The sequence below is a fragment of the Carassius gibelio genome, chromosome B21 (assembly GCF_023724105.1).
Source record: "Carassius gibelio isolate Cgi1373 ecotype wild population from Czech Republic chromosome B21, carGib1.2-hapl.c, whole genome shotgun sequence".
Classification (NCBI taxonomy): Eukaryota; Metazoa; Chordata; class Actinopteri; order Cypriniformes; family Cyprinidae; genus Carassius; species Carassius gibelio.
Window position 1 is genome coordinate 22259662 of NC_068416.1, and position 25755 is coordinate 22285416.

General features: G+C 38.2%; 1 protein-coding gene across 4 annotated transcripts; it reads right to left on the reverse strand.

The window, feature by feature from the left end:
* Positions 1 to 1150: 1150 nt before the first annotated feature.
* grin1a (glutamate receptor, ionotropic, N-methyl D-aspartate 1a) lies at positions 1151 to 25712 on the reverse strand. 4 transcript variants are annotated; one of them, XM_052588720.1, is made up of 22 exons: positions 25064 to 25712; positions 22385 to 22519; positions 21069 to 21245; positions 17922 to 17984; positions 17069 to 17166; positions 16376 to 16497; positions 15147 to 15321; positions 14774 to 14918; positions 14437 to 14523; positions 14179 to 14314; positions 13336 to 13463; positions 13089 to 13253; positions 12774 to 12892; positions 12236 to 12348; positions 11988 to 12136; positions 11753 to 11910; positions 11154 to 11315; positions 10781 to 10890; positions 10305 to 10450; positions 7888 to 7914; positions 7331 to 7441; positions 1151 to 3085 (listed from the first exon to the last, which is right to left on the reverse strand). In XM_052588720.1, the coding sequence occupies exons 1-22, from the start codon at positions 25310 to 25312 to the stop codon at positions 3017 to 3019; spliced, it is 2844 nt and encodes a 947-aa protein (XP_052444680.1). In that variant the 5' UTR covers positions 25313 to 25712; the 3' UTR covers positions 1151 to 3016. The 4 variants fall into 4 exon arrangements, with proteins under 4 accessions (XP_052444680.1, XP_052444681.1, XP_052444682.1 ...); XM_052588721.1 differs by lacking the exon at positions 17922 to 17984; XM_052588722.1 differs by lacking the exons at positions 7331 to 7441; positions 7888 to 7914 and having other exon boundaries at positions 25064 to 25711.
* Positions 25713 to 25755: the final 43 nt, after the last annotated feature.

Sequence of the window (25755 nt, forward strand, 5' to 3'; positions counted from 1 at the left end):
GCAAGATGAAGGAACAAAAAGTAAAATCTAATTAAAAGAGAACAACTGCACACTCACTTAATCATAGGGTATTTATTCTCAAGGTATGACAAGGTAAGCTATGTCTTTTTTCAATTAGAAATGTAGAAGTGGAAATATGGAAGGATATTTTGGCGCAAATGGTAGGGAACGTTAAATGTAAACAACGCTAAAAACAGAACTTAAATTTCAATTTGTTTTCCCACTAATGCTGTTCGGTCTTTCACTTTTAAGTTTTACGCAGGAGAATTACAACGTAAATAAAATAAATGCTTGTTTTAGACGGGAATAGCAATCCCTTACACCTGCGTTCAGTCAGTGGTCGGAATAAACAGATCCCGTAATAAGAGCAGCTAAGATGATGACGCCTTGTTGACGATAATGGAACGACAATGTCGTGTCGTAGGATGGTGACACAGTTTAGCAGTTCAAAAACTAAACAGTAATACGTTTCAGTAAATAAGATATCATGTAGTAGCCTATTGTGCAGCAAAGACTTAAGTAAACTCACCTGTTGCAGACGTCAGTGTTTGCAGAGGAACAGACTGTCCTTACTAATGATGATGGTGATACCGCCTCTTAAATACACTGTCAGGCGTTTTCCTCATACTTTCGAATTCATGATGAAAGATTAACAAGTCACTATTTTGACCACTAACGTTACCCCCGGCCCATAACGTAGACGTCTGACTAATGTATGCATCTCCTCCTCCCCAGAACTGCCTGAAGCTAATATTGAACTTTCTGGGAAATGGATAGTCAAAAGTGGAAGGCTTGTTTATTTGCTGCAGTACTTGTCTATGTGCACATCTTCGTACATTGAGATTTTACTCTAGGAATTATCTATTTAGCTATTTGTACATTCATCACATATTTACACATGCAAGAGGAAAATGCATAGATTGATGTTGTTTTTATACACAGATAGTTATACACTTTACAACCTAACCCTAAAAGAAAAAAAAATCTGCATTTATACAATATATATATATTACATACAATTTATATGCGCATGGTTTTGGGAGAATTTTGTCAAGTTTTGCTCTCTTCTGGGTACAAATACATGCTCAAAATAATGGTTTGGAAATAAATGAATATAATATCATGCTCACAAAATTGAAAAGACACTTAGTTGTGGTCTGCAACTGACATGGCACAAATTTATTGGCACATAGAAATGTTATTTCTATATATTTTGTCAAAATGCATGTCAAAATGCATTGACGAAGTATCTAAAATCAACTGAAACAAGATGTAGCACTTATTGGACTAAGAGTTATGCTCTAGATATGTGTGTTACTGTATGTGATGTAATTTATCTGATTGTGTTTGTGTGTCATTTACAGTGTGACAGTTTCTCATAAAACACTCCCTTTTTTTCATAAAATCATCTGCAATCTAGCAGTCCAGGCAACATAAACTGAATTCAGTGTTCACATGCCCTGAAGTCAGATATAATACATCATTCTTCTGAAGTACAAACCACATTCATTGACCCAAGCAATGAGAAAAACACACTGTACATACACCTGTCAGTTTGACAAGACTAAAAACTAAAGTAGTTTAAGCTAATAGTAAACAGAAGATATATGTGATATGCACTAATTTGACACAGTTTAAATCCGATATATCAGAAACAAGTCCAAATCTCTTGATATATGAAAACTAAAAACGGAGTGTTTTGTTCAATTCAAACAGTTACATATATTGCGCATTCTTAAATGTGCATTTTCATATCAAGTATTAGTATTACAATCAACATTTGGCAAATTGCATAATTTTCATATGCGTATAGCTTCCAACAGATTCACACTAAAGTGCTAGGTAGATGATCACTCTTATATGGGAGTTTCCATGGGTCATATAAATAGCAATAAGTGAACATTTACAGTAAGCAGTCATTGTTTGTACAGCATTTGTTGATGTTTCTCAACCCCAGAATATGGGAACGGGCCAGTTTTGCCATCTAACTAATAGGTGTATACGGAACTACAGCACCAGCGTTGAAAAAAAATGGACACTTGGGGTTTTCTCAAGTAAAAGATCTCTGAGGTCGCCTGTGGGGATGACACACAGAAATGATTTTGCGTGAGATGCCAAGTGCTAGTTGGATGAAAAAACTCGGCCCCTTGATGCACCCTTCAGACTGAAGTTGAGAACGACTGCATTTAAAAAGGAAGAACTCTTGAGTTCGAAGGAGAGTTTGCAATTAACATCTTAAATCTAAAATTGAATACATTTTCTGCACTATGTGGAGGGGGGGGGGGGTACTGTATATTTTTCTTGTCCATAATCCTTAAGGGGAAAATCTGCATGCATATTACACGCAAAGGGATGTTAGAATATAAAAGACAATGACATATGAAACAGCACAGATCATGTGCTTGATTGGCTTACATTTTGCTTTATATAGACAAAGAATGAAAAACAATGAACAGAAAGCAAATAAAACAATAAGAAATGTAAAGAAGATAAATATCATATGTAAGTGATGAATATAATTCATACGTACTACAACTAGTTAATTCTCTAAATAATGGCCGTAGAACCAGCCTTGCGACATGAAATGGTTTGTTCTTTGTTCTAAATTATACTTTACACTATTTAAACCACTTAATCAACATAAAAATAAGCACTTATACTATTAAGGAATATTTCTACATAAGGATAAAGAATTTATACAGAAGTACTGGTGGATGGAATTATAGCATACTAATTTTAGCATCAAGCTGTGATGGTGTATGTGTTTATATGTTCTGTGTGTTCGCAGTGCTCCAGTGCATTGCAGTGTCATGCCTTCCCTTGCAGTCCACCATGAAGTCCCAACAGGTCCCATTGGCTCTTCATAAAGGTGAAGTGGCTCAGTAGTTTTCGTCCATGATGGATTCATTGTGCAAAACCTAGAGGAGCGGTACTACAGCGCTCCCCTCTAGTTCCATCTTGTTTGTCTCTAAAGAATGAGCATGTCTTTATATTAAACTCTCCCTCTTTCTCTGCCTCACACCACCGTGCTGACAGACGGGTCGGACAAGTTGAGTTGGCCCGTAATGTCTGTGGGTGGGAATTGCTGTAGAAAGAGAGAGAAGGTAAAAAAAACACACAGGATAGAGAGCATTAGTGCGACCGTTATCTTTCCTCTTCCCCAAAAGCCCAGAACGGATTTCCCTGTTTACCCCCAAGACAGCAAGTAGCATGCAAATCCAAAACAAGTACTCTACCATTGAATGTTTCAGATGTCCTGATTGCACTAAATTTTGCCTTCAGGCCAGGACTCAGAAACATTTTAAAGGCTTTGTTTAACAATTGAATGCAACACTTAACGATTCTGTTACATCCAAGGAGGTTATACAAATTTTAAATGGTGTGGGAGAAGTGTTCTTCCAGCTATCTTGCTGTCTTAGGTGGTATTTAGAATTATATTAGAAGAAGAGGAAGCAGGTTCTCTGCAGAGAGATGGTGTTAGGTCACCTGATAACCTATGTGTTATTTATAGAAGCATTATTGGGTCAAAAGTCAAAATGTATTTGGACACTTGCGACACACTTAAAAATATATGACTGTCATTGCATTATATAATGAAATATAATCAAATTGGCATCTGCAAAGAAGTGATGTTAACCAATGACCTTTGTTTCCACGCTATATTTGCAGTTGCTTTTAACCCAGTTGGCCCAATGTGGTTTCTAGTGGATATATGATATCAAATGGCTTCACGTTCACACTAGCACCCAAGCAGTAAACATAGTGGAAGTTCATAACATTAGCTATAGACATTGGTTCCACTTTTGACTTTCAACCAGAGGTTTCAACCAGAAAGTGTCCAAAAGGTATCCAAAAATACTTATTTATCTTCATTTAGAACAGTATTAAAACCTAACAACCAAAGTATTTCTCCTAAAGTTTGATAATGGACACATACCAGTTGACTTCATATTTGTTTTGTCTATTGCAATGACGATACTATATTTTTAAACTTGGCTCAAATGTTCAAATACTTTCTGGGCCACTGCATATTTATATTTGTAATTTGTATTAAATTCTCATTCAGTTGCAGTTCCTGTTTCCTCATCTCAAGCTTAGACGTGTTAGAAGGGCAACAAGCTGTTTTCTCACATGGGCATCTGCAGTGCCGGGTTGGCAAAACACTCAATGACATGCAGGTGCCCAGTCAGAAGGCAGTTAACACAACAAAACTTTGTTTTATTTTTACTTTCAGTTTTTGTAAGCTATAAAATGTCTCTCAGTGAAGCTTGCCATGTTGCGACGACAAGGACATTTGTATTAAAACAGAGTATTTTGATCTGACAGGATTATTACATTATTATCATTTCAAGTTCTGTTCCTTGCTGTGGCAAACTGTGAAATTGAGGCACAGAGAGCTTTTTTGGTTAAGCTGACAAACATTTTTTTTTTTGTGATCTGCTTATCAAGCCCGATATATATATATACCCAAGGAATACATTTTCAAAAAGCAAAATACGTATACTGATGGAAAAGCAGCAGCAACGAGTTTCAGATCATTCAAAATTTTAAGAGTTTAGCAAAAACCAAGGACACATGCAATGTTGGATTTCAAAATAATTTCAAAATAAAAGTATTATTTTGAAATTAATATTTACCATATTAATTATAGCATGTGTCCTCTTTTATAGCTTACAGTTTTTTTATTACTATGCCATTGCCAATAAATAAGCTTATAAGCTCAATATATGATGCAACAACTCTAAAAGCCAAAGCTTAAGGCAAAAGTTCTAATTGTCAAGCTCATCATCATCATCTTCAACATCATATTGCAGAATAGATGTATTCAGCAATACTTCTTATGACACCGGGAAGTTTTTTTTTTTCTTTTCTTTTTTTTCATTGGTGTTGCATCAAGAATGCCCTTCGCACGACTTAGAGGGCATGAGAGAGTTCTTGTCATGGTCACTTAGAAGGCTTGCTGTTGGCACTTCCAAATCAAGCCCACAGTGCCCCCTGGTGAGAGACAGTGAATCAGCAAAAGAGACAAAAATGTGTGTATCATCACTACCACGAAAAATGCAACTACTTCTACTAAGGCAACCAAAACACAGTCTCTACTTCTACGACAGATATATTGCATGCTTGCAGAGGAAGAGAGAGGCTGTGTAGCATGTACATCATGTGGGGGACGTCGACAGTTATAAATCCATATACATCCACTTATATAGAAAGAGAGGCGACACTGATATCAAGAAATAAAAGGATGGTTAAACACTGTGGATGGCTACTATTGTTTTTCTATTTTCACCTGGATTGTTGTGCCTTTTCTTCACTATTCACCACCCTAACCCACTTACCTATTTACTTAAACATTTTAAAAAGAAAAAAAGTAACATAATTCGTAAATAAAATGTGAGAAAATTTAACGCAACGAATAGTGCTGAAAATGGAAAATAAATCATTTGTACGTTTTCTAAACCCTATTTAATAAGTTGTGGTGCCATAGCAAATCAAATACATTTTCATCCGAATCAACAGTTATGAAATGTAGAATTAATCTGTTTATGTTATACTAAATACAAGTTTATAATGTAGTGTATACAGTAGTTATAGAACTTTCTCCATATCTGGGCAGGTTTACTATGGCAGCACAGTCATTTTATAATATATAATAATAATAATAATAATGTAATTATTATCATTTTGCTGTTATTGCTATATTCCAAGTCTTCCAGAGCCACAGATTGTTGTAGCAGGATCAGATTGAAATTTGAGCTTAGCATAGATCATTGAATCTGATGAGACCATTAGCATTTCACTCAGAAATGACCAGAGTTTCAATATATTTCCTATTTAACACATCAGGTGCAGTGATATTATGCAGCACCAGAAAATAGTCCCCAGCAACTCTGCTATTGTTGCAACTACACAAACTAGGTCGGGACTATTTTCAGGCGCTGTGTAATATCACCGCACCTGCTGCACCCATGTTACGACAGCAAAGTACCTTGATCATTGCGCTGAAGTATAGAGAGTATAGTTCCTTGCAATATCAGCCTAGAAAATCACAACTTTTCATTTTCCGTCGGTCTTAGTACACGATGTAACTACAGAAGAGTCAACTTTTAAATAGGAAAAATATAGAAACTTATATAGATGCTAACGGTCTAATCAGATTCAATTATCTATGCTAAGCTAAAAGTGCTACCGCCAGACCCAGAGATCGGCTGAATGGATTGGGAAATGGTAAAACTCAACTGTTTAACTCTAGGGGAGTTGCAAAATGAAATGGAAAAAAAGTGTTCTTTTAACATTTAAATATCTCTTAAATTTAATTCACAGGTTTATGCCATTGATAACAAATGTCATTTGTTCTTGCATGTTTTATGATTTACATTTTTTTTTAATAAGACTTTGAATATAGCACAAATTACTTTTATGATGTTTTTTAGAGCTTGAGAGCCATTGGTCACTGTCTGCTATTACTGAAAGGAGAAAAGCAGCTTGGACATTCCACTATTTCCTTTTTTGGTCTACGGCAGAAAGAAGATCATACAGATTTGGTACAACATGAGGGTGAGTAAATGATGACAGAATTTTCCTTTTCAAATTCCCATTCCTTGAAATAAACTTTGTTAGGACTTTAAAACAAAACAACTGTACAAAAGAAAATCATTGTTAATAGATGATTCCAGTGTCTAAAAGGGAAGTTCTGCTGTTTAAAAAAAAATGAGTTAGTCTGCATGGTATCGGTTGCTCTGATCAAACACCACAACACCAAAGCATGCTGTTGCGGAAACAAACATAGCAAGATTTGACTGTTCATATCAATAATGTCAGGCAGGTTTGGGGACGAGAAACACACAAATACGCAAAACACATCCCACCAAAAAGAGGCACACACGTCCACCCGCGCTAACACACACTTCACATCCAGAGGTTGCAATAGGGAGAGAAGCAGCCCAGAAACATCAGGCATTGTGCAGCGCCCCCTCCTCTTGGAACAGATCTTAGGTTAGAACCTTTTTCCTGATCACTGGGTCCTAAAACCTTTCAACTTAACTCTTATGGATGGCTGAGATCTTAAGTTCTAACTGACAGATGGGGTCTGGATGGTGACTCGATGACTGACTGACAGACACGTGGCCGTGGCCAAGATGCCAGGAATGGAGGAATAACCAGAGAGAAATGCGGCTCTCTTGGTTTCAGACATGACATGTCGTTTAAGACAGAAGAAAGTAGATACAGAAAGAGGAGCAGAAGAATAGGATGAGAGAAAGACAGACGCAGAAAGAGGAAGAGAGACCGGCCGAGTAAAAAGAGAGATGCCATTCCTTAACCTCCTTACCGTGTCTTTGGAGGACCTACGTCTCTTGATGTTGGAGGCCAGGGTGGTACTGATGGACCTAAAAGAGGGTTTCTTTTTTGGGTCGCTGTCTGCTCTACCACTTTTCCTATCCTAAAATAAATATACGTAGAACAATTATTCATGTTCTCTGGCTGGTTTTCAACTGCCAAAACCACATGCCCTCGTTCCCCACTGATTAAGCTATCTTTAAACCCAACAATCTATAAATATGAATAGAGGTGAGACTAATTTAATGCAAAGAGCCTAAGAATTGGTAGTAACAGATGCAACAGATTTGGTTGCATGAAGTGGCAGCACTTTCAAATTCTCAAGTTATCTTCCTTGGCATCTGTTTTGTGCTGTTTCATAAATACTTTTTCTTAACACTTTGTGGTTTTTGGCACAGAAGGAGATTGGGACCTTTTTGCCCCCTTTCCTCCCACTGTCCAACAAAGGTGCCCCACACGGCTACTCTCTGGCCTCTACCAATGGTACGAAGGTATAGCACAAGATTGGGTGTGTTTGTGTAAGAAAAGGTCGAATTAAGGTATTCTTACATCCTGAGTCTCTACAGAGGAAGAGGGCTGCATTGGGGAGGAAAAAAGAAAAATAAATGAATATTTATCCACTTGCTTTAAAGATCATATGACTTTAAGATCCATAAGCAAAAGCAAAAGGCAGCAAAATGGGTTTGCTGAGGAAATAATGACATCAAAGCCAAGCAGTCTGTAATATCACAAAACAAAACAACACTCTTATAGGGAAGTAGAGCAACCAATAAAATGCCAAAAAGAGCAAAGGATATGAAGTAATACTGATCAATACATGAATACTTATAAGAACCCTCTTTGAGCGTTATACTTTTTGTAGGGTATAACGGAAATCCACACCACACATACAGTAAGGAATGTACTCTATCTAGGGTGTCGGGGAGTTGGGTTAAATGTGGGGTGAATTTCATTTAAACTCATGCAGAGGGCAGTAGGAGCATGGATGTGGAAAAAGTAAGCAAAATGTAAACAAGCATACAGTTGACTTGTTTGTTGATGGAAAACTCTCAGGATCGTCTTCATATTTATTGTGGTCCTTTAAAAGTTTCTGAATATCCCCTGCTACAAATTAAAAAGTCTACCACTTTGGTATTTACCACAGTGTCTTTGCAATCAATCTAAGAACAATTTTGCTAAACACACTCTTGTTTGTCCTGCATCAATTTTATGCTTTTAACAAAGACAAAATATTAAAAAGCCCTATTTGTCTGTGGTCAGAGCACTGTCTGTGCATTTAGCATGCTGGACCCACATAGACCCGCACAGTGAGACATGTAACTGGCTGCAAGCTTTGACATAGTATCTCATGAAAGCACATTCATGCTTCATTAAGTTTTGCATCCCGTTTTTCAGTGTTTGTTTTCTCATTTTCCTGAAGGCAGTGCACTTCTGAATGTGCTCTGCTCCAAGAAACACCCATTAACCATTGTAATGTGGGCAGCTTGTTTTTGACATCTCTGTGCTTTTGTGATAACATTGGGACAGCCCAGTGGACAAAATTTCTAATTGGGCAGGTTATTCAGAAGTGCAGTGTTGTGTGTGTTACACACAGTTCCCTTTATGAAGGTTCGGTACACACAAGTGCAAATGGGGTGTTTGAATATGGACATTCATATAGAAGTAATCACACAAAACATATTTATACTCAAGCTCGCAAAGATATCACCATCAAAAAATTCCCAGTTAAATTCCTATACAGAAAGGAAGAGCTGACAAAAAAACATGAAAATGATCCATACAAACTAATGTTTTATATTTAAATCAACCCCTCAATTTGATCTGGCATAAGTCTTCTAGGCTCCAAATTTAAAGTGTTTTTGTGTTTGCTTGGCCTTTCTGCATAAGAGCTTACATGCATATACATACAGAGACAATTGTACATGTGAGTCAGATGACAGACATTGACAGTAAATTGACCTGCTAACAAAGACAAGTGACTGTGATCTTACCTTTCACTGCTACTGCTGTTTATTCTATTGCAGCAGTTTTGACCTTGTGTGATTTTAAATAAAGAAGCAGCTTGAGGCTCTCACAGCCTCACTGTACTTCTACCCAGCTCCCACCCCACTGGCCCACCCCTCACCAAATATCACAGTCCCACTGGGAAGACTTCCCAGGACTTCTCACTAGAAAACATAGGTCTTTAAGGACACACAGGTGAGCAAGAGTTTGTAGCAGACATTTCAGTTGGACTGGGTTATACTATAGTATGGATGTGCTGGATAGGGCTTTTGAATAATATAAACATAAGGCTAGGAATAACATCTACGTCTAATTACACCAATAAGCGCTCTGTCACATTTTTTTTAAACTATCTTCCAGATCATAGCTTGATGTATACTAGCAGAACCTGATCAACATTACCTTTTTATAACGCAAACATTATTTTGGCAGCCTACATAATCTTCATGTATTTCTATTTCATCTAACTCTGATACACTAAGTGGTTTGAAGCATTTTAGTGGTTCATGCCATGAAAGCAGCTTCATATTCTGATGAATAACTAAGCATATAAGCTATTTTAAATATACTGATTCACGTAGCAAGGATGGCGTGGCAACAAGATGGATCAGCTTGTTTTACATACTAAAGATGGAGTCCCAGCCGCACCCACAGCTTGACTCCCTGAGCTCTCTTTATTGTCCTGTTGGGACAGACAAGAAGAAGGAGGCTGATTGAACCAGAGCAGCCTAGACAATTCCAGGCCCTTTAAGACGCCTAAGTACACGCAGTGGAGTTCGTTCACCTTTGGTCACCACACCAAACAGTGCAACCAAAGATCTGTTTTCAGCAAAGGTATGAATAATATTTGTGAACTAAAGCCCTAGTACAAAAAGTGTTTCTTATGTAAAAGTTTGTTGGGAGGCCATTCCCTCATGTTCACTATTATTTTTGCCTTTTGTGTTGTAGGAGATCTACCTTACCTGTAAATTCTTCCTCCAAACATTGACGGCCGCAAAGGCTAGCTGCATCTGCTTCCTGCGGGCGTCTTTATGGCGCTTATATGCAATCTCGATGAAAATGAGGAAGATCCCAGCTGCAATGCCACCAGCAACTAGCATGAAGACACCTGTGAATGAGAAGGATGAATGAAACTGTCAGACCAATAGCACAGACACTGTATTCGTCGAATCAACCCACTGAGGAGCTGGAGGGGGTGGAGCCTCTGTGTGATGGAATCCTACATGTATTGCCCATATATGTAGGGCCTGCTGCTGGAAACCATGCAAAATGGATGGATGTTAAAGGTTAATGATTGTTACAAATGTGAACACCAACAAAGGTGAGCATAAAACTACAACTAAAAGCATTGGACAAAAAAAAGGCCCCAATACCTTACCTACTGTACCTTTTTTGTCCAATCTCTTTTAGGTTTCTCTGTACCTGAAATAGACCATACCTGCCATATTCTCAAAGGTGAGTGTGGCTGGGGCATTGCTCCTTGAGTCACACTCCTGGTATCTCACCCAGGTTTTATCTAGGTCCTCCATGAAGCCATTCTCATGGGAACTGCAAGGGGTGGTGGAGAGTAGGAAGAGAAGTTCAAAAGTTAATAAGTTGTTTTTGGTAGAAAGTACCGATAAATCCCACAAAGTCACCACAACCACCAGCACATACATACAAATTCATATATGATCAAGCACACAGACAACAGAGCAGGGATGAAAGAGGGGTAATACACAGAGAGAGATGAATAAGTGTCCAATGGTGAGATTTTATACAACGTAAAACCATACAGAAGCATACGATATGCTGCTTCGGCTGGGACAGACCTGAGAATAGCCAGGGACACATTCTGTTTCCAGGGGCTGTCCTTGCGCATGCCTATGCCAAAGCCCGAACGGAAAAACAGCTCTCCCGTGGTCACCAGGTCGCACTTCTGCGAGGCTTCAAACTCCAGCACCGCAGAGTCCCAGATGAAAGCATGCAGCTTGCTGTTGGGGCAGGGGGAAGGGAGGAGGACGGGAACGGTTGGGGGTTACGGTGCAACAGTACAGTGAGAAACAACACACTCATGGCACCCAAACCCACCCCACCCCTCTTGTGCGACTTGTGTTACCAGAAATCTAGACTGCCACCTCATAGGTAAATGAAATCCAATGCCGGACGAGTGGAGCTTTGTCCCCCATTGGATTCCCTCAATGACGTTTTTGCTGAAAACCTGAAAAAGGTGTTCTTTAGCTCAAAGTTAATATATGTTATGTGTGGCACATAGCTGGGCCTCTCCTGTGTGAGGTTATGGACCAGGGTCGCAGGTTAGTGCAGTAAGTGCTGGCACTGATTTATGTACCTGAGACCTGCAGGCCCAGGACCCTCAAGACTGACTGACCATGAGGCCAGACCTGCTGGTGTCTACCCAGCAGGGACTTACTTGTCCCGAACAGCCTGGATGGCTTCAGCGGCGCTTTCGTAGTTGTGCTTCTCCATGTGGCGGTACATGGTGCTCAGCTCAACTTGTCGCCGGAAGTAAATATCCACCGAACTTTGCTTCACTGTGGCATAGATGAACTTGTCTGATGGGTTCCTTAGCTAGAAGAAAAAATGCAAACTCTCTATGCATTTTGAAAATCTTTACTTTGTTAGTTCAAGTGCTTAGAGAAGCATACCCTTGGGTCATTGATGCCGGTGATGCGCTCCTCAGGCCGGTCCAACACCAGGAAGGCAGCCAGGTTGGCAGTATAGGATGCTACTATTATCATAGCAAAGCCAGCCCACACCATTCCCAAGATTCTTGCTGAAAAACTACGTGGGGCACCTGGACAACATGTGTTAAGTACAGTAGTAGTCAAACATATGTCAATTAAAACTCATTTAATTTAATATGATCTTAAGAACAAGTTTGACTTCACATCACCTTCTCCAATTCCAGAGTTCAACAAGACACCCCAGGAAAACCACATAGCTGAAGATAAGGTGAGGGCATCCTCCTCTTCTTCTTCACTGTTTACTTTAAACCTTCCAAAAGGGCTGGGAAAACCAGGTCAAACAGTGTAAATGTTCAGAAAGAGAACAGGCCAAGAACCCATATAAGTGGTCTTCAAATAAATAATTGCTCCAGTATCCCACGTTACTTAGCATTGGCTATATTACAGAGACCATAACATATGTGAAGCAAGGAGATGGAGGGCAGACAGGAAAAGACAGGTAGAGAGGGAAAAAAGAACAGGCTCACAGAGTACAGCCACCCAACCTCCCCCACCTCCATGGTGACAATGACAATAAAATGTTTTCAGCCCTCTCATGTTCTGTCGAGACATCCTGAAACAAAGGTGCTACATGATCCTAATGAGTGAAACAAACTACCTAAAAGAACAAACAACATGTGCATACAACCACCCCATGGACATACATAGAACGTGTAGCCACACTCTCAAACCAACGTCTTGTTGTACCTGAACCGGTCTAGTAGGTAAAGCATCACCGCCACCACATGCACCGATAGACCCACCAGTAGCCACAGTGTGCTCTGGAATGGCTGCATGAATGAGTCCAGTGTACTGCGAGGAATTTCCTGAGAAACACATTGTATGGTCAGTAACATGAATTTAGCACATTTCAGCACCAGCTTTGGTAGGTACTAGCGATGCTGTCATGTGGCTACAGTAGCAAGTGGTGACATTTTTTTCAGAAGTCTATACTTATGTAGCTATACTACTCTGTAGCTAGAGTACAAATGGAATGGGCTAGTTTAAGAAGTGTAATTGTACCTTTTTAACAAGGATAGTCAGTCCCTGGTATTTGAAAGGCTTGGAGAATTCTATGTACTGGGCTCGTTCATTGTTGATCGTCAAGGGTGCAACGATCATATCAGCAAGGCCACCCAGGAGCTCCCCCATCATACCATTCCATTCCTTCTTGTTACTGTTATTTACCTATATCACCAAAAGATAAGTTTAAAGCAGTCTTATGACAATCATCTTGCCTGTACTTAGCATAACGTGAAATTGTGCTTACCCTTTCTTGTGTTCCGAATTTCCCATCTGCCACCAGGTGTACTTCATAGGTGAAGTTCATGGTCATTGCCAGTTTGATCAGAAGGTCAACGCAAAATCCATAGCAACATTGGGGAACAGTTGGGCGTCCTGTAACCAAATCAGAAAAGTGGAATTTCATTAAATCTGATCACATTAAAATGACATTTAGAAAGCCCACCATTTAGTAGTTCACTCACTCCAATACTAAAATCACTCACTTATTTAGAGAATGTGTTTTCTTTTAGATGGTGTATGCTCTCAACTGCTAGACAGCATTGATGTCTGATCAATTATTTTTCTATAAATTCAGCATCCACTCTGCAACTCAGCCAGTCATAGATTTTCTTGCAGATGATAATGGAATAAAATATTAACAAGCTATTTGAATTAATATTCAATTCATCTATGGTAGTGGCTGAATTGAAGTAGCCACAACTTCTGTGGTTGGAATGGATGTATCTTCCATCCATTTTGATCTCAGGCAGATGCAACAGCCAGATGGGAGCATCAGCATTTAAAAGGAGTACAATCCTGTCATATTGACTTTCACACTTTACCTGTTAGATTATATAGGCTGGACACAAGGCACATATACAGCTGTCAGCTGTAACTACTGTATATGCATAGCAGAATGGCACGACGGAAGCCCAAGCGACACACACACAAAAAATTGTCACACACAACATAAAACACACATATCATGGACAGACTTGCTACATTCATACATATATAAATACCTGCTGCATATATATGTATGTATGTATGTATCTCCAGATGGAGGATGTAGAAAAGCACAATGACATAAACGTCCCTGATGTGTTACCTGGGATGGTCTCATTTGGTCCAGTGCAGATCACCTTTTTAATTAAGACTCCATTAGGTGTGTACTCTTCCTTGCAGGTCCCGTCCAGCATAGTTGGCTTCACATACACAAAGGGTTCCTGATGAATGGTCACTATCTGCAATAGATGGATTGGATTTTGTTCAGCTTTTCTATGTGGCATCAAACACTTTCAGGTAATTTCTGATTCATGACCCTAAATTATTAGCAAGTTTTGGATTGATGTATTGAACCCTGTACCTTTAATCGAGTAGACATCTGGAATCCTCTCGGTCTTTCTGTTTCACCTCCAGGCCAAATAATCTTCTTCTGTTTATTCATCACCACCTGATGAAGCAGATAATTATAGCAGATAATTAAAAGGCGTATAGCCATAATCATAATCTTTGCTCAGTCTTCTAATCTAAAATAATTTGCATAGATTCCAAAAGTGCCATCTCTGGGTTGGATTTGAATACAATTATGGGAATTCTATGACTTCGTGTTGGCTTTAAAACTCTGTATTTTTGCTAATGCAAGATTCAGGACCCATGTAATGAAATTGTAAATTAAATACTGTGAAAGAAAAGACTAGTACTTGTGTTCCATTGTAAATGCCGACTTGAAGCAGTCTGCTCTTCTGGTAGTTGAGAATGCTGTAATGAGCATATTTTCTGTCACCGTCATCATTGAACTCAACGCGTCCTGTTAGGCCCTCTGGGTACTTGGAAGACATCAGTACCCTGTGGAGCACAGCCAGTACTGACCTGTGAGTAACTTTCTGTATGTGAATGTGATGCATGAAAAATATGCAAAGATGAAATATCAAGTGTTGAGACAGTGCGTTAGATCACAGTCTGTGGTTGTCAAAATCCATCAAAGAATGACACGGACGCACCCTCAAGCACGATGTCATGGAAAATAATAAATTAAACGGGTAAGCTGCACGCATGATCTTTAGTGGTACTGACCTTTTAAAAAGTGGCCCGGTCTTCCAGATGTTGGTATTGCCCACGCAGCCCCTTGGAGGTTCTGTGATGTTCTCTTTCTCAAAGAGCTCTTGAATGGACTGGGCTACGACAGCAACGGCATCACTGATGTGCGCCGATTCATTCTTGCCATTGATGAGCTGGAGGCCAATCAGCCCTATGTGTTGATGATAAAAACAAGCAGTGAGCTGTTTGACTTTGACATTTAGGAGCCCTTTCCAACACCAAAAAACCCATAGGGTCACCCTTTGAGCCAACATAGGTAAATGACTCTCAAATCAGATGTCAAGTAATGTTTTGTCAGATTTTTTCACTGGTAGTAGTTAATTGGAATGTAAAATGAATGTTTTGTTCTTCACGGGCATGCTACTTGAGGCATTTTGCCCAAAATGCGAGCGTTGACCCTTGAGGTTGGATTTACTGAACTGAGCCGACTAGCGCCACCTCTGCCCAAACTGCGGAAAGTCCTGTCCAGTTGTGAAGACACTAACAAACAGTGAATGATGAAATATATCAGATTTAAGGTATACTTCATATATAAATCCAACTTCAGCTGAGTTTTTGTTGTTATTGGAGCAGGGTTTGAAAGATCCAGTTCTGCAAGGGATCTCCAAAAGATTACTGTGAAGACTCCACAAGTGTTATAAATTAGGACAAAGACAAGAAAAAACACTGGCAGGGTAAAAGGTGAGCAAGTGTATTGGGAGCGACAATGACAAAACTTGTGACTTGTGAAGTGCCTGGGACAAAAAAAGGCCATTTATAGCTTACCAATACCAGAAACACATCAAAGGGAGGGTTGAAAAAACACCCTTTTTAAATTCACAGAAGCCAGACTATTAATATAATAACATGATAAAACCACACTTTATAAGTTAACACACATTTTTAAAGATAAACTACTTCATGACAATGACATTTTTATGGTAAGTTCTTAATGAAACCTCTAGAGGTCAATGTTAAGTTCAGTACTGTAATTAATCTGGCCAGTGAACCAGAGAACTCAACCATTATTGTGTAATCTAAAGTGACTCGTTTAAAACCTTTAAACACATAAAGTGCTTAAATGTTTAAACGGTTAATTTATACACACACACCAACATCCACTACTTGCTTCATCAATAAAATCTGTCTAGTTTAACAGAGAAACTGAGACAAATGGCTTCTATTCATTCAGTCTGTCTCAGCTGTACTAAGGTGGGTTTACGTACCATCAGGAGCCTCGCTCAAAGCTTTACCGGACATCTCACGCTCCCCGACCAGCCATACATAGCCTGAGCCTGTCATGTTGAGGAAGCGTGCTGTTTTGTACACGGCGGCTGCATCTTCCTCACTAAAGGCAGACAGACAGGTTTACAACCGCTGACAAAAATACAAGCTTACTGAAGTATGAAATTGTTTTGTAAACCCATTGCTTTGACTTTTCAATGTTATTTATTTCAAAGTGTTCTAAGGTCTGTCCTGCTGAAAAGACCAACTGGTTAGTGCTAGTCTTGTGCTGGTCGACCAGCAAAGCAGCAGGTACTGCAAAGGTTGTTGCAAGTCTTGCAAGTTAAGCTAATTATTTTCTAGGTTTTAGAACAAGTTAAGCTCAATAAAATGCATTTGTGACATGTCGAGCTTTTTATTTTATTTTAAGAAAAGGAAGAATAAGTGGAACTTATTTTTGTGGTAATCAGCATTAAGCCACAAATGCTGTTGATTTAACCTTAATCTTATATTGAACCTAGAATATTCCTTTAAGAAAAACAAGTAACCAAAACACAACATATGGTGATCTGTTCAGATAACTCTGGATAACTCATTCTGATTCATTTTACTTTTGCAGGTAATCATACAGTGAAGAGTGAAGTGCAGAGATTTTGGTGCACTGCTAAGATAACATCATGCAGTAAACCTCTTACCTGGCAGAGAGAATGATCACTCGGGCCTCCAGCTCTTTGGCCTCCAGAAGCAGGGCAGTTAAGTTAGTCTCTTGGCTGAATTGAAGCACTTTCTCGGCCTGAGATTGGGGTACACAATCAGTCAAAGAGGCTATTTACTTCTGTAACTGAACCATGCTGCCTCATTCAGCACTTTTGGTTGGTTTGGTTGTTACTGTATTTGTATTTTTTTTATTATCTAGGGCTGAAAAGGGGGGAAATTATAGAGTTCCAGGAAAACTGCTTCAAAATGAAAAATAAAAGAATAAAAAAGCTTGAAAAACAAAAAACTTCGGCATTGTTGCATGCAAACTGAGGGTTATCAAGGCTTCAGAGAAGGACGTGCATGTTAGAGGTTTCGGGGAGCGAGACCGATGCAACCGAAAACTAAAACCAGGTGGAAAGGGGAGTGACAGGTGAGAGGACGTCATTTCCCCAAAGAAAAAGAGTCGAGAAAAAAAGAGCAACGAGGGGATGCTGCGATAGGAAGTAAAATCGGAGTGTTGTGTCCCAAACTTTCGGATCTCCACAAAGAATGGGCTTGCTTTTTTAAAATTCTGAATCATGCATCATCCTTTATTAAAAAGGAAAAAAATGGTAATGAAAGAAGCGGAGCGTTTTTTTTTTTTTCTGAAACGGAAATTATAATCGTTCAAAAGAAATCCATTCTTCATTTAAATCATAAAAAAAGGGAAAAGTAACGTCTCAACGTAACAAGAAACACGTGCTACCAAGAGAAGGGCATTTCTGGGTTGGCCGGTGATTGGTTGGGCTGGTTCTAGTAGCTACGTTTAGAGATTTTGGAGGGCGGCGTGCACTGACCATGCAAATATACCTTAGGTCCTCTCTTGTTGTCAAAGGACAGTTGGTCTTGGTTTTCATAGTTCCTTTTTTTATTCTGATGAGTAATGTGCACAGAGAAAATATGCAGACACAGAAGAATATTATAAACAGTTGAAAATGGCGGGCAGTAAAGCAACCAATAAATTTTTACTTTTCTGCTCCAAATCTGAAGCCCTAACACTGGGACTTGCAAAAAACATCATAGACCATCTGGCATAAAATTGCAGACCTTAAACAAAGCTAGCAAAGCATGACAAAACATTACAAACTTCGGGAACCAAGTGGTGCTTTTCCATCAATCCAGATCGGCTATCTGCAGCAGCGCATGAACGCTTTCTGAATGATTGATGTAACGTTACTTCAAATCCAATCAAGATGACAGACTACTGTGATGGGCTGCCAAGTTAACAAAATGCTCAATAATAATCCAGATATTGTTGAGTGCTGAAACACACTTAGAATACATTTTCTCCTTCACCATCTTGAGTTCTGCTGTATTTTTGAGGGCAGCGGCCTCAGGGGAAACCCTGGCTCAAACGGTGCCATTTCGCAGTGATATAAATAAACCTTCCACTGCATAGACACACAACACTGCCCTAAAACTGTGATAGACTGGACGCGAGCTCTCAAAGCGATTCTCGAATCAGGCTGCTGAAATTATGCGTGACCTATATGACATTTGCACATTATGACACCTCAAAGGAAATTAAAAAGGTGAATACACACTGGCCTTTCCTGAGCACCTCTTAAACCGAACTCATGCAGCTGCCATGAACCCCTGCTGCGCATTCGCTGGAAATAGCTCATTATATCTGACACTCTTGTAAACTGATAGTAGAAGGAATATGAAAAGGATCCTTGGTGCATAGTGCATAAAAATAGACTCAGTTCATTCTGCATTCGAATATAAAATAATGTGAAATTTTGGCACATCTATTAAGATGCAGCAGTCAATGATCTTTCTTGTCTTATTTATAAACATTTAGAAATATGAATTATTTATACATCATGTTGGTCTTGCTTTCATTACTCTGTAGCTATTAAATATTAATATATATTTTCTCAATCAGTGTGAACTGGTGTTGCTAAAATGATTTGATTAGCATTATCTAATAACTCATGCTGTGTAAATGACAAAAGCATAATAGCAGTCATTTCAGAACAAGTTATACCATTTTCAATAAAGATAAGAAGAGATGCTTTTTTAATAGAGAACTAATGGGAAAAAAATTGCCTAAAAATACCCCTGAAAGCAGGAGCTGCCAATTTCAAACATAAATTAGAAATAGACAGACATAAGATAAAAGTACACTATCTGAAAAAAAAGAAAAATTACCTTTAGTCTGTTTCTGGGATCAAAGATGCACCTTTATGCCTTTCCCCCTAAAAGGTATCAGGTATTAAGATGTTTCTTTTAGGATACGGTCCTAAGTGCTGTACCGCAATTTTTGGTCTTTTTTGTTCTGAAAGTGTAGAGAGCCTGATGTTGTGAATTCTAAAACAAAGTTGCACTTCAAATAACAAAAAAGAAAGCCTGATAGAAATGCATATTACACAAGCACAACAAAATGGCAGCCAAGTCTATGATACAGGAGGCAATTTAAAACTTCAATAGTAGTGCACAAAATGACAAATAAAGCCTTCTTTACTTTCAGAAGCTTAAAAGTAAATAAAGAGTTTTGTTCAAATGTTTGCAAGGTTTAAAAAGTCTAGAGTAGGAAAATAAATGGACTCCAGTGTGTATGACCCCTTTTGTGGTCACTAACTAAAGCTTGTCAGTATGATGTACAAAATGTACAAATCACAAATGTGATTTTATTAAAAAAAAAAAAAAAAAAAAAAAAAAAAATTAATTTCACATTGCAATAAATCAGAAAGCAGAGGTGTTTCATGCATGATAAATAGTGATGACCTCATTTCTATCAATGACTCAGCTATAAAACGTGAGAAAAATCTAGGGAAGACAAGACAATTTTTCATTAATTTAGCACATCTGTGCTTTACATGGGCTTAATAAAGAACTAAAGAGGTAGAGATGAATGTAAATAAAGTTAAAGGTCATTAAAGAACACAAAAAAGACATTTAAAAAGAATAAATTCCCATTCAAACTAGTTTTGAAAGTATATTTTATATACATATATATATATATGTGTGTGTGTGTGTGTGTGTGTGCGTATGTATATAATTATTTAATAAAAAGTACAATGCTCATAAGGGATTTGAAAATATTCTGTGGCAGAAAACACCTATTCACATGGTCACATGGTTCGTCACACATTCCACAGATTTTTTTTTTTTTACATATGCATAAATATTAGATAAATTATGCATATATGTTTCTTACATATGTGCACCTTTTCTACATGTATTTTTTAATTTGGCCATGTCTTATTTTCAAAGGACTAGAGTAAGCAATGATACCCACTGGTGTTCCCTCGAAAACAATATACTGAGAAGAAGAAGAAAAATGAAAATAAAGCAGCTATTTGGGATTTCAATGGATTTCTGTGGGTATGTAGCTCAATTCTCACCATACCTAAATAGTTTCACTGTTAATAATCTCTCGCAGCAATGAGGGCAACAATAATTACCTCAGTGCTGAGCAGGGGGGATGTGGGCTGGTGATTTAGCTTTCATCCCCAAGGAAACTGAGCAGAACCTCTGCAAGAGCAAAATTCCCACAATGCACCACTGTATTTATGAAGCAATCACAGCTCTAAAGGACCTCAAGAGACAATGACGATAGACTCGGCAATTGCAAGGATTATATCTCTCAAGGCTACAAAAACTACCAGTATAAACATAACATAAATATGTTCAAAAAGTCACTGATGCTTTGCAACGCCCCAGGTTAAGGTTTTCATTTTGCTCCTGTTGTGGATAGACAGGAGTTTTTGACTATGGTAGAAAGCAACATGAAATGAGCAAATAACGCACGTTAAGTCAAATCAGACCACATTAGACATGGCTGATGCCTTTGGTTTTAGAATGTTAGCCAACATTTACAACATGGCATGAGAGATGTGATCACATGACAAAAAAGTAAAACAGTTACGTACATAGAAGACTTTTGCGATTGATACACACACGCTGGCATACAAGCACGCACTGGGAATCCTGTAACTGGGAATTGCTTACCTTGGTCTCTCTCTCCTCCAGAAGGGTTTCTAGTCTTTTTTGTGCCGCTCTGCCTTCATGGTCATCGCTGACGATTAGGATGATGTGATTCCAGCGGAACTCCCGCATCATGTCAAACCACACATGTGCCTGGTGGGAATAGGGTGGCACTGTGCGGAGGAATGAGAGATGGATGCTCTGGAAGAAGGGTACAGACAAAAGAAGGTAGGAGACAAAGTTTAAAATTGCAGTTTTATTATTATTTTCTTTTTTTTTTCACTTCACTTCTTATTATAATTATTATAAAGTGAAATAATAAAGGTGTTTCTTCAACTAAAGGCTTTTTGTCCCCAACTTTTTTTATTGACATTCTTTTTTCTTTTTGCTACTGGTAGAAAGGTAGAAAGAAAAAGAATAAAGTTGGGACACATAATTAAATATTTTTTATTGCATCACTTTATCTCACAATTCAGAAATAAAATTTAGAAATAAAAAAATTTGAATCACTATAAACTCATAAACTCAAAATTGCAAGTTATAATTCTTTTTTTCACCTAATTGCGAGTCTTGCAATAAACCCGAACAGAATTACAAGTTTAACGCAATTCTGAAAAGAAAAAAACTCCAAACTGTGAAATAAAAAGAACTGTCTTCTTTCATTTTTTTGCAATTATTTATTTAAAAAGACTGTTCAGTTCTGTTTTATAGTGTTCATTGTTTCGTATTTATAAAATCATATCATAAAAATATAACATTTTAAAAATGAAGAGACTCCATTTCAATAATTACTGTGTGAATATGAATAAAAAATTAAATGTAGGTATTTCACAAACAAGTCAATTGTTTCATTACTAAATGAATCAGCACTTCTGAACAAATTGGTAGCATGAAGACACTCATTTTGTTCCTGAATGAATCAAATATTTGAATGAATCTTTTGAATAAATAATTCAGTGACATAATCATAAAGACAGCCACTTATTTTGTTCTTGAATTAATCAATGTTTTAAACAAATCAGTTGGTTTGTTGAATCGGTTGTTCACTGAATCAGTCATTTAAAGATTCATTACATATCAACTGAAACTGCAGATAGAGTAACTAAATATTCCAATTATTGATCTTTCAGCAGAAAAATGATCACTTGTCTGCAGAATATTTTTTCTTTTCCAATCAAGCTGCACTTTTGTCATTTTTATGTTAACAGACAAACTAGTCATAGTATGGGAATTGATTTAGACCCCATAGTTGAATAAACACTCAATACCATTAATACAATCAAAACCCAAAATGTTTCATACTGAAACTGAATAATAAAATTTCTCTCATTGCAGCCCACCTTGTCTGAGTAAATGGACATCCTGGTGGTAAGCCCTACTACAGGTATTCGGTAAAACCCTGCGGTGTAGGAGACCGGAGTGGGCGTCAGATGGTCATTGGACTGTGGTGGATGGCTCACCAGGATGGCATACACCTGCAAATATGTTCACAAAACTGGTATAAATACAAACTAGCAGTCAAGACTGGATCACAGCGGGGTGATCGCTATGACTCATGGATCTGGCCTTGTTGTGTGAATAAATCTATCAGACAGACAGATTGACAATTTGATTGATTGACGATGAAGGATGTTTGGTTGGATTTAAGGGAGCATAAGAGACAAAGAGGAATCTGGCATATATAAACATGTTTTTGTTTTTCAAAAAATATGCTGTATTAGGAAGGATAAACAACAATGGAGAAAACTTTATGTGTTTCCAGAGAGACCCTCCGGCATCGGCTCCGTCTGTCAGAGAATGTCTTCAGAGTGGGCAGAGACATCACTGTGCCAAAGGCGCTAAGACTGAGAGATACAGCAGTTTCACATTAAAAGGATCTCACACAACCAAGAAATTAATTCAGCAATTATCCTGACATCCTGCTAACTAGCTACACAACCTTACGGCCCAAATTTGTTGAAGGTATGTACATAATTAAGCTCTAGAAACCCACTGGTTCGACCAGGGAGGTTGGTGTGAATATTAGTGAGAGAACGAACAAAGGAGCACTATGAACAGGGCGGCAGAGAGAGAAATTCATGTTCAACCCAGTTTTTGTTCAGTGCAATATCCAGGCCTGAGATTGACTCCTATCTCAGCACTTTTGTAATGACATCACCGGCCCAGAGAGCACTTAAAGCAGGCTTTTAATGAAACAAAGCATCAGGCAGAATTACTCCCACGGGTGTGACAGTTATTCACTAGTGAAAATGTCTCTCATTTACACTTCATGTAGGGCATTGCTACTGCAATACATCATGGTTTATCCTCTTACACTTCTCAGGATAACATGGCATAAAACAGAGCAGATCTATATATTTATCTATCTATCTATCTATCTATCTATCTATCTATCTATCTATCTATCTATCTATCTATCTATCTATCTATCTATCTATCTATCTACCTATCTATCTACCTATCTGTCTATCTATCTATCTGTCTATCTATCTATTTATCTCTAAATATTTTATACCAACAAATGTAATTTTTATGGGTAGAAAATGAAAATGTGGTTGTGCATTTCCACTCTTTATGCTGTATTTATAGTAAATATTAGTATTCATATGGTGTATTTATAATGAACATTAGCTGTATGTCTCTAACATTTTGCAGTATTTTTCTCCCAAAGATATTTTGCGGTTTGCAGATATAGATGCCATGCTGACCCTTCCACCCCCATCTTTATTTTTATCAAGCACAATACTCTGTGAAAATAGCAATGGCTTGCATTGAAAATCATTGATTTTTCATGCGTCACCTAGTTTGTTTTGCAGCTGCTGCCCTCAGCCAGTATCGTCATCTCACTCATTCCTGACATCAAAGCTCTGTGGGGTCAGCTACAGTACATTAACCTTTCCTCCCACCCTGAGTCCATCAGCCTGCTTGGATCGTCATCTGACAGGCTGTTCTGTTTAGACATCTAAACAAATTAGGCAGCCACAATCCAAACCAAGTTTAACTTTCCAAGTTAGTCACCACAGGTCAGTGCCTGTTTTTGTTGGCCTGCCTAAAAAATGTGCTTTATGTGGTAACATCCACTTTAATGGTTTTTATTCAAGTCAAAATCTACACTGAATGTGAGTGTATCAAAAGTACTACATCAGGTTACATTTTAAGGCCAGAATATGTAAAAATGCTTCCTTTTATTTTGAGCATTTTTTTAAAATGAGATACACCCTCATTATTTATTTAATATTTATACTTATATTAAGAATATGTGTGTGTGTGTCTATATATATATATATATATATATATATATATATATATATATATATATATATATATGAGAGAGAGAGAGATGGAAAATTCAGATGCAAAAGCCTCTAAGTAGCATTTGAAATTTTCTTCAAATTTTTTTCTTCTTTATCCTATGTGTAGGTTCAGTAATTTCATTTTAACAGCAATAAATAAGTTGTTTTCATTGCTATTAAAGTGAAATAACTGAATATTAAGGTATGAGCCTGAGAAAAAATGCTAATTTTAGAAGAAACTTTTACAACAATAACTTTGCTTCTGACCTTTCTCTCTCTCTCTCTCTCTCTATACATATCATATTTAAAAATGGTCTAACCTATAATATGCATTTCATAATTGTACTCAAGTCAGAAATATGATTTTTTATAACTTAATCAACTGAATACATAAAGTATCTAAACAAAATTTGAAAGGATAAATAGGGTATTTATAAATGTTTGGAAATTATTAGTTGGAATCAGTATATCTGTAAATCTTTCTAATTAATATAGCTGCATATTTAATCGAACTCTTTTCAATAACTTAAATAATGGTACTTGCAATGGATAATATCATGCATCAAAAAACACTGCCTTATGAAAGCCAAACAAAATAATAAAATCTGAGTGGTGCATATTGCATTAACATGTTTACCCCTCAAGCAACTTTTAAATCATTTCATTTAATACTGAATCTCGCCGCATGAAAATACCACAGTGCAACGCTGATACTAAAAATCCCACCTGACTGGAAATGAGATCCTCACACACAGACAGCGCCATCTGAATCGCATTAGCTTTGTGAGTGACAGAGATGGCGGTCAACTTGAATTTATCCCTTCCGTACACTAGGTTCGCCTGAGCGACCGCATCCTTGAACACCTGCTCGTATCTCTTCTGGCTCAGGACGGCCCCGATGTTCACAATCTTGGGCTCGCAGCCGCCCCGCACGCAGGAGCAGGAGAACAACGCGGCCAGCAGAAGCAGACGCATCGTGTGGAGGGCCAGGAGAGCACACGGAGAGTGCCAGTGAGCTCCCTTCTTAGTGCTGCCGGAGGCTCTTGTTTGAGCTATTCGCTTGTTAAGAATGAAAGCAATGTCCAGTGTGGCAGTTTTAGACTTTAAAAAAATCCCAGGCACGAAATTCACACACACTGCGGCGATCTGTTCATGGTGCCCGGTTCAATTAAGCGATGGCATTTGAGAGTAGCGGCATTCACTGCAGCCTTTCTCTTAATTCCCACTGTTAAGTCAGGCTGAAGACAGGCAGAGCAAGGAAGTCGCATATTACATGAAAGCTGGCAGCAGAAAATCAGTGATGCGTCTCTGCGCGTCGGCTGTTGTTCTGCGGCGGAGCGCTGTCCTTGGTGCTGACAGCTGTGCGCGCTCTTTTACGCGCGCTCCCGCACCTCCTCCAGTTTTTCGCGTTGGCGTTC

Bases quoted from the DNA above. Each gene is read 5' to 3' on its own strand.
- grin1a (XM_052588720.1), bottom strand. From the start codon at position 25,312: ATGCGTCTGCTTCTGCTGGCCGCGTTGTTCTCCTGCTCCTGCGTGCGG. The intron at 16,498-17,068 runs GTAAGAGGTTTA...GTCTGCCTTTAG, and splicing joins GTGATCATTCTCTCTGCCAG to TGAGGAAGATGCAGCCGCCG. The intron at 15,322-16,375 runs GTACGTAAACCC...ATCAACACATAG, and splicing joins TTTGAGCGAGGCTCCTGATG to GGCTGATTGGCCTCCAGCTC.